This window comes from Oncorhynchus clarkii, chromosome 1, assembly GCF_045791955.1.
Source record: "Oncorhynchus clarkii lewisi isolate Uvic-CL-2024 chromosome 1, UVic_Ocla_1.0, whole genome shotgun sequence".
NCBI classification, from domain to species: Eukaryota; Metazoa; Chordata; class Actinopteri; order Salmoniformes; family Salmonidae; genus Oncorhynchus; species Oncorhynchus clarkii.
In genome coordinates, this window is record NC_092147.1 from 31,818,121 (window position 1) to 31,832,602 (window position 14,482).

At 41.2% G+C, this 14,482-nt stretch overlaps 1 protein-coding gene across 1 annotated transcript in view; it reads left to right on the forward strand.

Moving 5' to 3' along the window:
• Nucleotides 1-259: 259 nt before the first annotated feature.
• The window catches only part of LOC139405866 (semaphorin-3D-like), a 69,714-nt gene continuing 55,491 nt past the window's right edge, over nucleotides 260-14,482 (forward strand). Inside the window, exons 1-2 of the mRNA XM_071148306.1 lie at nucleotides 260-574; nucleotides 13,723-13,964. Of these exons, the coding sequence (XP_071004407.1) occupies nucleotides 13,775-13,964 (190 nt within the window). The 5' untranslated portion in view covers nucleotides 260-574; nucleotides 13,723-13,774. The remainder of the gene's footprint in view (nucleotides 575-13,722; nucleotides 13,965-14,482) is intronic.

Below are 14,482 nucleotides of genomic sequence, written 5' to 3' on the forward strand. Positions count from 1 at the left end.
AGTTCCACCTCCAACACTGCCAAAACAACCGTGATGTGTATGTTGGCTAAAGCGGATTTGATTGAATAGAGCCCTAGTTTAAATATATTCAAATCAGTGTGTTTTGGAGGTTATACAGCAGATGTTATATTGTTATCTATAACGTAAGTTTTTTTTTTGGGGGGGGGGGGGGTGGGTTTGCCATCCCCACCTCCCTTGAGGCAAAACGCAGCACATCCAACTCATCCCTCTATCCATCCAGCATGCGCAATTGGAGTGCACAGAGAGTTCATCGCTGTGGCGGAGACTACCGAGCGTGCGTCAAACCGCTCAGAGTTTAATAAAAAGGAAGGGCGGGGAAATATCGGGGCAATTTAGTTTGTGCGACTTTTATTGCTGCTGTGATATAACCCAGCTAGCCCTTTGACTGTTTTATTGTTTGGAGAGAGCAGTGCGCGTCAATGAAAGGTTTTAGAGAAAGTTGTTGCTGAGTTGTGTGTGAGTTCTTAACAGCGCTCCTGGCTCGTCTGCTCCTGTCATCATTACGCACGGGAGGAATCCCGCTCCAGGAGAGACAACACAACGTTGAGAACAGGTAAATTGATAAATAATTATTCATTATTTAATTGAATTTATTAGGCTCGATTAACAAATAAGTCATCGCTTCATGTATGTGAAAATTAGTGTAGAACTCGCCCATGCATAATGCAGATAATTAATCTGGTTAGAAAAGTTTACGATGAATAGCCAAATGCACGTGTTGTTAGGTACATATTTCATTGGGTGTTGGTATTTCAGGCCATTTTGTTTTGTAAGCAGAATGTTTTGATGTCTTCATAGTCTCTTCAGTTTGCCAACAGCTCCTAACTGCTGCATATTGAATTATGACTAATGGCACAGCTAAAGCACTCCTTGTCTGGAAACACGAACAGACAGGAGCGTTGTCTCTCACGACCTCTACAATCCAGAATGTTGAATCAAATCATATTTAAATGTTCAGTACTTTACAGGGTGTCTGTGCGGTTGGTCCTTTTGGCAGTGGGAAAGTGAGACAATATATCCACAGGAAAGCATAATTACATCAACTTTTCAAAGCGCTGGGTAATGCATTCAGATGTATTTTCCTGAAGCATGCACACAAGACGAAGAGGCATGCAGGTGACGCATACACACTTGCCTAGGTCTTAAGCATGTTTACATGGATCTGCACATGCTTCAGGTGATAGGAATCTGAATGCACTACCAGCACTTTGAAAATATGTAAGTATACTTTCCTGTGGATATACTGACACACATTCCTACCGCCAAACAGACCAACCACACGGACAACCTGTAAAGTAAATTAACATATCATTTAATTCCACATTCTGGCATTTAGAGGTCATGAGAGGAAACTTTCCTGATTCAAAAGCTAATTTCTGCCCTACATAGAATTCATTGCAATTCAACATCGGGTTTCCAGGCAAGAGCACCTCTAACTATTTCTCACAAAACAGTAGGCCTACAAGAAAAGCACACAAACAGTTTATTGACATTGTTTAGATTGGTTTACTAACAAGTGGTGTGTTCCAAAGCTAGTGGTGTGTTCCAAATTCTATAAAGCTAGAATTTGATTTGTAGAATCTAGCTAGAAATAGAACAGCTGGATAGTTCTCATAAAACTAGGCTACCATGAGCCAGGAGTTGAACATTGGATAAGCCTCATATGGTATACATATTTCTCTTTATGATATAGTGTTGTCTTTATCTCTCACAGACCATAAATACTGCATACAATGTCGATGAACATATTTAGCCCTGTGGGGTATGAGGAGTATTTCAGAGAGTCGTAGACAGAATGTTTAAGAGGAGTTTGGTATGAGGACATTCTGACAGTCTTCTGACAGTAGTAAACTATCCTCCTCGCTACATACTTTTTCTCTCACCTCAGTGCTAATAGTCTGTGTTCTGAGGTTTGGTGTGTCTGTCTGGTCTGTGTGTTTGTGTGTGTGTGGGTGGGTGTGGTACTGTCTGGTCACTATGTTGACTCAGTGGCTTTAATACCCTTCTGTCAAAATCTGAAGTAGAGCTGAAGTTTTTGCTTAGAGGAGGAAGCATGGCAGAAGATTGAGAATGGAATAATATAATAGTTCATAACATTTTATAAGTATAATGATTCATTGTTTTTCTTTGGTTACGTATGTGTGTGTGTTTGGTAAAGGTTTTCATAATGTTACACGCACGCACCATTCACACACAGTGGCTGTTTGGAAACTCTCTGACACCCTGTGGTCAGTGTAACAGGCAGAGCAGGATAAAGACACAGTCATAACCTGCTACCTCGTTATTCTAGCCAGGCCAGCCTGCTCCCAGCTGAGAGAGAGAGAGAGAGAGAGAGAGAGAGAGAGAGAGAGAGAGAGAGAGAGAGAGAGAGAGAGAGAGAGAGAGAGAGAGAGAGAGAGAGAGAGAGAGAGAGAGAGAGAGAGAGAGAGAGAGAGAGAGAGAGAGAGAGAGAGAGAGAGAGAGAGAGAGAGAGAGAGAGAGAGAGAGAGAGAGAGAGAGAGAGAGAGAGAGAGAGAGAGAGAGAGAGAGAGAGAGAGAGAGAGAGAGAGAGAGAGAGAGAGAGAGAGAGAGAGAGAGAGAGAGAGAGAGAGAGAGAGAGAGAGAGAGAGAGAGAGAGAGAGAGAGAGAGAGAGAGAGAGAGAGAGAGAGAGAGAGAGAGAGAGAGAGAGAGAGAGAGAGAGAGAGAGAGAGAGAGACCAATCAATCATTGCCTCACTGACTATGCCTTGTCAGACATGCTTAAGACTGATAAGTGTATGCACAGGCATAGACATACAACACGCAAGCACAGTGGCAGGGACAGGGTACAAGAAAAGGACTGGAGGTTGATTCTGATAGAGACATTTGTGTTTGAAAATATTTTGCTTTTAGAAGAGGTAAAATTGATAGCAATGAAGAGGCCATTTCACACCTGCATTTTCTGAAATGAAACATCAATGCTACAGTATATCCAGCAGTGCTGGACAGGCTCTAGTACGCATCAATATTCTGCTGTGTTTAGAATGGCCCTCAGCACCATTCCTGAGCTGTGTGACAGCGTCATGGGTTTTATGGCTGAACGTTTTCCTGGACTGGGCTGAAAGCATTCCCACTCTCTCAGAACTCTCCTGGCCAGGGGTGGAAGGTGTGCATGTTTGTGTAATAATTATAGAATCTGCACTGACATTTTATCAATAGCATATCAGGATTTTGGAATGTTGAGCCAACGGAACTGTAATCTGTTATGTTTTGTGTTAGAGTATTTCTTTTTTTTGTCAGGAGGTTAAATACCTAGAATCACCTCTGCAGTTGGAAGTTATCTGACTGGTGGTAATAGCATGTCCTTATATGGTTATTCTTTTATATTCCTTTATGCAAACAGAGAGGGGTACCTTAGATGAGATGGTTTATGTGTGTTGTGTGTGTGTGTGCCTGCCATATTATTCAAACTGTTACCAAACACGTAAGACTAACACACATAACCAAGGAAACTGACTTTCACTATGAATTATTCAACTAGCGTTCACAGGCTCACAACAGAATTAGAGGCTCACCTATGTTTCCCAAGCGTCACATTTCAAAGTGTTTTTAAGGTTAGGTTTAGGCATTAACTCCACATGTTTATGGTTAGGGATAACTTTGAATGGTTAAGGTTGCGCATAGGCTTAAAACTAAAATCTCAAAAACAACTTTCTATTTCTGGATTCGAACAGACAGCCTTTGGCACCGTCACTGCTTAGAAGCAATGTGTCACGTTCTGACCTTAGTTCTTTTGTTATGTCTTTGTTTTAGTATGGTCAGGGTGTGAGTTGGGTGGGTTGTCTATGTTCCTTTTTCTATGTTTTGGGATTTCTGTGTTTGGCCTGGTATGGTTCTCAATCAGAGGCAGCTGTCAATCGTTGTCCCTGATTGAGAACCATACTTAGATAGCCTGTTTTCACTTTTGAGTTGTGGGTGAATGTTTCCTTTGTCTGTGTTTGTACCATACCATACCTGTTTCGATTTCCGTTTGTTCTTTCACTTTGTTATTTTGTATTTTTGTAGTGTTCAGTTTTATATATTAAAATGGACATTTACCACGCAGCACATTGGTCCGACCTCTCTTACTCCTCTTCAGAAGAAAGTCCGTGTTGCCCAGCAACAGCCCCAAAACATCACTCCTCTAGAAGAGATCAAAAGTGTGTGAACCTTGTGTGTGAAAACCTTGTGAAGACTTACAGAAAACGTTTGACCTCTGTCATTGCCAACAAAGGGTATATAACAAAGTATTGAGATAAACTTTTGTTATTGAACAAATACTTATTTTCCACCAAAATTTGCAAATAAATTCATTAAAAATCCTAGTGTTATTTTCTGGATTTATTTTTCTCATTTTGTCTGTCATAGTTGAAGTGTACCTATGATGAAAATTACAGGCCTCTCATCTTTTTAAGTGGGAGAACTTGCACAATTGGTGGCTGACTAAATACTTTTTTGCCCCACTGTATTTGCACTTGGGTCAATGATATCATGTCACCGTGTGGGACTGTGGGTCAATTAACCTTGTCGGAGTGGTGGACCTGATTCTAGTTTGTGACCTAGGAAGGATACTGCCTGGAAGGTCTCAGAAGTAGGTCACTCAGAAGTACGAGATGGGGAGGGGGACAGGGGTAGGTTGACCTCAGATCTCTCCACTGGAAGACCAAGGTTGGGGGAGCAGGGGGAATCTATCAAATAGCGCACCTCTAACTTTGTACAGTTCTAATGCAATTAGTAATGCAATTAGTTATGCAATTTAGTTTGTGTTTTTTTTGTTTGAAGTGCAATAGTGTAATAATCAGACTCTCGTCTTTATAAGTGTGTTATTCTATTTGTGCATTTGTGTGATATAGGATTTGTGCAATTTAGTTTTATTTGTGTGTTTTTTGTTAGCAATAAGGTAATAGTGTAATTAGATTCTATTTTTTATTTGTATTTATATACTACCATTTGTTTCTATTTGTCTTTGTTACTTCTTTTTGATATTTGAGTCTTATTTTTGTATGTATTTTTATATTGATATATTTTTAAATGTTGTGATTATTTATTGGTGTTGTGCGCTGAAGGGGGGTTCGTAGGGAGCCGTACGAGCTAGGACCGCCACTGCTTAGAGGCCAGATGCTTATGCCCATGCGCATTGCCCTTGCAACTTGAAGGTAACAGCGCTCACCTTTGCCCCTAGTGGCTGCTTTCCGCATTACATCCCGACTTCCTCAGACATTATATTTGACTTTACATTTTAGTAGACACTTTTACCTAGAGTGACTTACAGTAGTGAGTGCATACATTTTTCATGTTTGATTTCTGTGCTGGTCCACCATGGGAATCAAAACCACAACCCTGGCATTGCAAGCACCATGCTCTACCAACTGAGCCCCACAGGACCAACATGGATTTATGTTGAATACTGACTTGTATCAATGGTGACCTGGAATTATTATAATATAAAATGTTATGAACTGTTCTATTATTTCTGAGTCAGTCTTCTGTCATGCTGTGTGTGTGTGTGTGTGTGTGTGCACGCATGTGTGTGTATGTGTGTGCACATTTGTGTGTGTATGTGTGCATGCATGCATGAAAATGAGTGTGTGTGTGTGCTCAGAGTCTACAGCATCCAAGTGGCACAGAACAGCCCTGCTGCCTATCATTCCTTCCTGTCTGTCCTCTTTATCTCTCTTTATACACTGAGTGTTCAAAACATTAGGAACACCTTCCTAATATTGTGTTGCACTCACTTTTACCCCCAGAACAGACTCAATTTGTCAGGGCATGGACTGCAAGCTGTCGAAGTGGCTAATGTTGACTCCAATGGTTCTCACAGTTATGTGAAGTTAGCTGGATGTTCTTTGGGTGGTGGACTATTCTTGATACACATGCTGAGCGTGAAAACCCAGCAGCTTTGCAGTTCTTGTATATGGTTATGTCTACTTCTATTTCCCCTTATTCACTCCCCTTCACAGAAAGCAATATGGCAGAAAGTAAGTTCCCTCAGGTCCATGACCTGCTTATCACCATTCAGCTAATAATGTCCTACAAAAGCCTGAAACACCCTTTAGCTGTCCAGGATGGGAGTTACCCATCCCCTAGCAGGAGTAAGTGTAATGAGTGTTGAAGAAGTATTGCTGTCTCCTCAGGCCATTGGGCTGATGTAAATGCAGCACTCAGACCTGTCAGTCCTTTCAGTCACAGGCTATTAATCCTATCAGTGTAGCTCTCAGGATGTTTAGGGTTTAGGTTTACCTGTCCTGTTACAGTCAGTCGGCCTAACCCTCTCTCAGGTGCGTAGGATTACACACACACACACATGCACACGCACACGCACACAGACACACACGATTTTCTGCACTGACCTGAGGGCTCTCACATTTAGGCATAACGGAAGATTAAATCGCTTCAGTAAACATGAAATGAGCCTCTAATAACAGCACCACATGTCTATTATCATAGACTGTAGTATTGTCTTACCGCTACAGCACTGGGCTACAGATAACAGCTCTGTCATCATCTAACAGTCTCACCTCTGCCAGAGAGCACAAGGACCACAGGGCCGAGACCTGATACTTTCCCTCTGGTTTCCAGCCCTGAGTAGGTTTTCCTATAAAAGCTAAACTGAAGGAATTCTGTTGTAATATCATCCCTTTGGAACCTCACCCTGTATTGATTGAACGCATGAAGGTTTTCGGAGGAAGTTAGTTTGTGGATTGCAGCTATTTTTTTATCTGATGTTTGCATGATAAATGGTCTCCAAAAAAGAGTCACCGATGAAATGTCCCCTAACCAAGTCCCGTTATACTGAAAATTCCCCTAAAGCTGTTATAGGTCATTGGATCCGACCAAAGAGCTTTGTCAGGATGATGTATAGGATTTATTAGGAGGCACATTAGCACAGGAACAACAGCCTTTCCTCAGGCACAGGATCAAATAGTTACTGTACACTACTAAGAATGGAGTGGGTGTTGGGTTTCTTTAGCTCCTTACCTTCCTTTACTTTTTAGCATGGATTAAAGCGTTCTTGTGGATGATGTATGATAGCTATTTAAACCTGTAAAATGTGTTCCATCACCATTCATCTAATCATCTCAGATTAGATGGATTCTCACGTTAGCATGTATGGAAGTATGTCAGGGGCCTCTATAGCAATCATAACGGTTAATCAGTTAATAACTTATGCTTAATTAATGTGAGTTTTTCGTGTAATTATATAGAGATAAGCAGATGCTGCTGTTATGATCGAAAGCTATAACAGCGATAACATCTCAAAGCAGGCTCTCGTTGGTTCCGATGTTGACTTTCTGTGATGTTGGATAACCCACATTCAAACTTCAGAGTGCAGCTGAACAGATATGATGCAATACAGACTGCTAAAGCACTTTCACATCATACTAGAATGTGCTATATAGTTATTATATTGATATTATGACTAATGTTGAGTCCCGTAGGGATGGTAAATGCAGAGGATATCAGAGTATTTGTTTACTGTGGCCTTTAGGTTGTGCAATGAAACACATTTCACCCCTTTCACTATAACCCAAGTAGTTCTCGCTTTCTCTATCTCTCTCTCTCTCTGTCTGTGTGTCTGTGTCTGTGTGTGGTGTGTGTGTAAATGTGTGTGTGAAACACAACAGTTCCCATACAGTAGAACAAGGAGGTCTCTCTTCAGGAGTGAGAAGAGGTGAGTGAAACAGTAGAGGAGGTGGCAATGATATTAGTGGAAATAATTGAAAATAAACATTAGTGGACCGTTTGTGAACAATATTACACAGACATCACGTCACAGTTTTGTTAGTGTAAGTCAATGGAGGCTTTTTATGAATGAGGAAACAACATACTAACACTGTGAACAAAACAGCACCAACACTGACTGTGAGAAATCCTGCTTAAAGTTACACTGTTGTTTTAGGGCCTTCTGAGCTTCATTTTATTATGTTTCTCCCTTAACTGTGTTTTATACAGTCATTTGAGTCATAGCTAATAGAGAACATTTAAATGCTGTTAGTATATTTTATGTTGTGTATTCTTTCAACATACCATAGTGTCAGTCATGTATTTAGCCTAGTAGAACCACATGGGAGCTAGCAACATGCTTTCTTAAACAGCACAAAGAAACATGATTGACTGTTGCCAAGAAAAACAGCTCAAGTCCTGAGAGCTAAAACCAATTAGCTCTGTTATTACGCCAAGTCTGTGCCCTTGGTCAGGGAATAGTGTGTCTGTGTGTCTGTGTGTCTCTCTGTGTGTGTGTGTGTGTGTGTAATAGGAGGTCTAATTCACTTTGTCCTTGATAGATGGAGAGATGTGATTACTTACTGGGTACCTCAGTGGTAGCTAATGCTTTATCAAGGGTGGTCTTTCCTTGTTTCGCTCCCTCTTTCTCCTCTCTCACATACACACACCATGCATTCAATGGATGTTCAGTCTCTCTCCATTCAGTTAAGGTGTTGAACCGAGAGACAAGGGATTAGAACGTTTCACCTCATGCCAAGACACGCAGACATCCATGACCTGTTTCAACACACAGCCTGTCTCTATGAAACGTCTCTCCAAACTGTGCTACATTGTTTCCAGGTTCATTAAACCAAGTGTATTCTATGAATTATTGATATACCAAATCAAACTTTTTCCTTACATCATACTGTGTGTATGAAAGTCTTTATGCATGCCTGTGTGTTTTGAACTCTAACTTTTCCCCCTGTTGCTCTCTCTCTCTCTCGCTCTCTCTCCATCTCCTCCTCCCCTCAATTGTCTCTAAATGCTTTCCTCAGGGTGGTCTTTCTTTGGAGGTAGTGCTACAGGGAGAGAGAGGAAGGTAGAGGGAGGGAGAGAGAGAGGGAGCAATTCTAGGGAACATTCCTCTGGCACTGTATATGACTGCCATCAGCAATCCACGACAACTGACATTCCATTACAAGGATTCCCAAATTATTTGTTGGGGACTCTGGTATGTCGCTAATGGCTGGTGGTTTAGAAACAGGATTTATAATATTTAGTGACATGCTTTAGGGTTGGGTTTGTCACTGTTGAGAACAGTTTGGCAAAAACAGTTGGATAGTTCAAAGAGGAATGCTGTATTTTTGATGAGACATAATTTTGTCGAGCTGAACACCACAACTATAACAGAACTGAACTTTACACCGTCCAGACTCTATTGCTAGTGTGTGTGTGTGTGTGTGTGTGTGTGTGTGTGTGTGTGTGTGTGTGTGAGAGAGAGAGAGAACTATTAGCTTTGGTCTGTCACTATCACCATCATAACCGTTTCCCCTTGCCCCCTGCACTGTGTGCTGCCCACCCTGCCAAAGATAACAGTTATTGTTGCCCCGTCACACACACACACACACACACACACACACACACACACACACACAATGCAGTCCACCAGGAAACAGGGATGTTAGCTTAACTGCATTGGCTGGACAACCAATTCTTCCTCTCCCTCCATCTTTCCCTGTGCCCCCTTTTCTCTCTCTCCCTCCATCTTTCCCTGTGCCCCCTTTTCTCTCTCTCCCTCTCATGCGCTCTATCTATATTGTTGAATGGTGCCTTCAGTATAAGTGTCTTCTGTAATGGAGGCATACTGTAGTTACGTATTCTCCAGAGACATTCAGTATGTCAAAGGCTCAGGACACACACACACACACACACTCTCTCTTTCTATCCAGGCACATAGGGGATCTGACCTGACATCTCTTTAATACTTTACTAGGGCTTTACCTTTCTCTGAAAATAGTGTTTAGTGCAGCCAAGCCCACTGCTTTCTTCCTCATTTGCTGTCTCCGTCAGAGTTGGCGAAGAGGGTTGTTGAAGCTCCTCTCCTAACACTTGAGTTTCTCACTCTGTTAACACTACATTCTCCAACACAGATACTGCAGAGGCGCTGGCTTTTTATCTGTACTTTGTAGCACAGAAGCCCAAAGGGCATGAGGCGGTCGGTACAAGTAAACACCAGTCATTTCTATCAATCCGTTATCCCCTTCAGTATATAGAGCTGTAGGGAGATGGGTGTGTGTTGTGGATGAATTACTGCCTCTCAGCTTTGATTCCATTTTGTTTAAACAAGAGTGATGTGGTGTATCTCTGACAATACAAGGATAAATTCCACATAGCTCTGTCTTTCGATCTCTCTTTCTCTTTCTCCCTGTCTCTCTCTTTCTCCCTGTCTCTCTCTTTCTCCCTGTCTCTCTCTTTCTCCCTGTCTCTCTCTTTCTCCCTGTCTCTCTCTCTCTCCCTGTCTCTCTCTTTCTCTAAATTCCTTTTCACTTTAAGACTCTTTAATGGCATGGGAAACACATGATTACATTGCCAAAGAAAGTGAAATAGATAATAAAAGTGAAATAAATCAAATACAATAGCAGTAAACATTACACTCACAAATTCCAAAAGAATAAAAACATTTCAAATATCATATTATGTCTGTATACAGTGTTGTAATGATGTACAAAAGGGAAAATACATTATCATAAAGATGGATTCTATTTACAGTGGTGTTTGTTCTTGTGGCAACAGGTCTCAAATATTGCTGCTGTGATGGCACACTGTGGTATTTCAGACAATAGATATAGGAGTTTATCAAAATGTCTTTTTTTTTGTTGAATTCTTTGTGGGTCTGTGGAATCTAAGGGAAACATATGTCTAATATGGCAGGAGGTTAGGAGGTGCAGCTCAGTTTCCACTTCATTTTGTGGAGCCAGTTCTGTCTTCGGTGGCCTTTCTCAATAGCAAGGCTATGCTCACTGAGTCTGTACATAATCAAATATTTCTTTAATTTTGGGTGTCACAGTGGTCAGATATTTTGCCACTGTGTACTCTCTGTTTAGGGCCAAAAAGCAGTCTAGTTTGCTCTGCTTTTTTTTGTGAATTCTAAGTCAAGTAATTATCTTTTTGTTTTCTCATGATTTGTTTGAGTCTAATTGTGTTGCTGTCCTGGGGCTCTGTGGGGTCTGTTTGTCCCAGGACCAGCTTGCTTAGGGGACTCTTCTCTAGGTTTATTTCTCTGTAGGTGATGGCTTTGTTATGGAAGGTTTGGGAATCACATCCTTTTAGGAGGTTGTATAATTGAATGGCTATTTTCTGTATTTTGATAATTAGCGGGTATCGGCCTAATTCTGCTCTGCATGCATTATTTGGTGTTTTACTTTTCACACTGGATATTTTAGCAGAATTCTGCATGCAGAGTCTCAATTTTGTGTTTGTCCCATTTTGTGAATTCTTGGTTGGTGAGCAGGCCCCAGTCCTCACAACCATAAAGGGTTCTATAACTGATTCAAGTATTTTTAGCCAGATCCTAATTGGTATGTCACATTTTATGTTCCTTTTGATGGCATAGAATGCCCTTCTTGCCTTGTCTCTCAGATTGTTCACAGCTTTGTTGAAGTTACCTGTGGCGCTGATGTTTAGGCTGAGGTATGTATAGTTTTTTTGTGTGCTCTAGGGCAACGGTATGTAGATGGAATTTGTATTCGTGGACCTGTCTTACTGAGATTTACTGTCAGGGCTCAGGTCTGACAGAATCTGTGCAGAAGATTTAGATGCTGCTGTAGGCCCTCCTTGGTTGGGGACAGAAGCACCAGATCAGCAAACATTTGACTTCAGATTCTAGTAGGGTGAGGCTTGGTGCTGTTGGTTGTTTGTGTACATGGATTTTATAATGTTGTATGTTTTGCCCCAACACCACTTTCCATCAATTTTTATAGCTGACCCTCATGCCGAATTGAGTCGAAAGCTTTTTTGAAGTCAACAAAACATGAGAAAACTTTGCCTTTGCCTTTGTTTTGGTTTGTTTGTTTGTCAATTCGGGTGGGCAGGGTGAATACGTGGTCTGTCGTACGGTAATTTCTCCCTCTTTCTTTCTCTTGCTCTCACTGTCTCTCACTCTTTCTCTTGCTCTCTTTTTCTCTTTCTCTATCTAATTTTCTTTATCTCTCTCTCTTTCCCTCTCTCTCTCTCACTCTCTCTCAATTCAATTGTTTCTTGCTTTATTGGCATGACATAACAATGTACATATTGCCAAAGCTTACTTTGGAGATTTACAATGTTAACATATTTAAAATAATAATAATAAATTTTGTCAATGGAACAACAGTAGCAACAATAATCAGGGGTTAAAATAACCATATATTGAACAATAACAATAATAATAAGCATAGAGGACATGTGCAGGTTGGTTGGTCTCTCTCTCTCTCTCTATCTCTCTCGCTTTCTCTCTCTCTCTCTCTCTTTTTCTCTCTCTTTCTCTCTCCCTCAGTCTCTTTTTTTCTCTCACTCTTTTCGCTCTCTTTCTCATTCTCCCTCTCCCCCTCTCTCTCTCTCTTCCTCTCTTCCTCTGTCTCTCTTTATTTCTCTCTATCTCTCTCTCACTCCCCCTCTCTCTTTTTCTCTTTCTTTTTGTTGTCTCTCTCTCTACCCCCTGTCTCTTTTGCTCTCTCTATCTATATATATATATCTCTCCATATATATATATATATATATATATATATATATATATATATATATATATATATATATATAACTCTCTCTCTATCTCGCTCTTTTTTTGCTGTTGCATAGTTTGAAAAATGTCTGTAGAATTAATCAGATTCATGAATTTAGTCTGACGTTATTTATGTTAAACCTAGACAGGTTGATGTATGTTATCTGTGTGGGAGGTAGAGTGAGAGTTAGAGGGAGTAGAGAGGGATGAAGGGAAAGAGGGAGGAAGAGAGGGGGAGGATCTGCATTCTGAAGCATCCATTTGTGATTGGTTAGTTAATCATTAACTAGATGAGATATGTGAAATGTGTTAGGATGTATCACTGAAAGGAAATAATAGATTTTATGAGAGTTCAGGAAACCGCATTGTTATACTCAGCCCTACATACAGGCCTCTCCCTTAGTCTCACCCCTAGTATCACCTCTGACCTTCTACAGACTTAACAATTACTATTAGGCCTGTGTCCAATCACAGACTTAAGGCTGCCCCTAAACACTTTGCTCTATCCATCCTGTCCTGTATTATTGGTCTAAACTCGGTCTTGACACCTCTCTTGTGCAGCGTGAGGAAATATGCAGATCCTAGAACAATTATATCACATAAAGGAACAGTTGACACTGGGTCATCAGCCTAATGCAATAACCATGGGCCAGAATCATTTAGTCATTTAGGTGCAGAATGAAATGAGAAAGAGAGACAGATAAAGGGGGAGATGGGAGGTGAAAGAGACCTTAGAAAGCAGGATGTATGTGGAAAGATGGTGGGAGGTGAAAGAGACCTTAGAAAGCAGGATGTATGTGGAAAGATGGTGGGAGGTGAAAGAGACCTTAGAAAGCAGGATGTATGTGGAAAGATGGTGGGAGGTGAAAGAGACCTTAGAAAGCAGGATGTATGTGGAAAGATGGTGGCTGTTTTTGTTTGCCTGACCTTCTGTTTTGCGCAAACAGATTTAGATGGACACAAAAGGAGAGGTAGGAAAGGTAACAGCTGATGTTGGCCTGGTACAAAGAACACACATGCCTGTATGGTACCATGGAGAAACAGCTGAATACTCACACACACACAAACACAGACACACGCACACAGAGAACAGACAGACACACTCACACAGGGAGAGAGAGGAGGAGAGAGGGAGAGACAGGGAAAGGGAGGGAGAGAGAGAAGAGAAGATACAGAGAAGAAAGCCGACTTACCTTGGTTGACTCCCAAACTCCTTGACATTGCGCTCCTCCTTCTTTCAGGACTGTTGAGAAACAGTAGTGGAACAGAGAAGAAAACATTCACTTTCGCATCATGAAGACTGGAGGGACTGAGTGTGAGCCTGTTGAGAGACTGTCCTGGGGCTTTACTGGAGGTCAAGGGAGGATTAGGCTGTCTCTAGCCCACCCAGGGCTGCTGCTTCTGGGGATGGTACTGCTGGTCCTCCTGCCTTCTGGAGAAAGTGTCAAACAGAGTGTCCCCAGAGTCCAACTCAGCTACAAAGGTAAGAGACTGGGAGCTATGGTACAGTAATAGCATGCCGATGCACTGATGGCTGAATGATATATGGTTTAGGACAAATTAAATAATCATGTTTAGTATATGACTTACCAGATTAAATTGATTATACTAGTTTTAATAGATACTTTAGCTAGGAGGATGAACTAGCTATGACGCACTAGTAGGTTCTGAACCAACATTTTGAGAAACAACGACCTGACTTTAAGTTGGCACAGGTTTTTGGCAACATGCTCTAAGTCAAGAAATGACTGCCACATCTACAAAGAGAGAAAATTATATTGACAACAGAGTAATATAATATATGCAGAAAGTGCAAAACACCAAACAGCTTTTTCTTCATCATCATCATCACCTGCAGTATTTTTATCAGTAGCTATGTTGAATTATCTGCAAATGAGCCATTCTCTGGCGCACTGTCCAGCTGATTGTTCTGACTTCTATCTCTCTCTTTTTGTTCATTTTACTTCTAGAATTCTTCACTTTTCTTTTCAGCTCATGTGA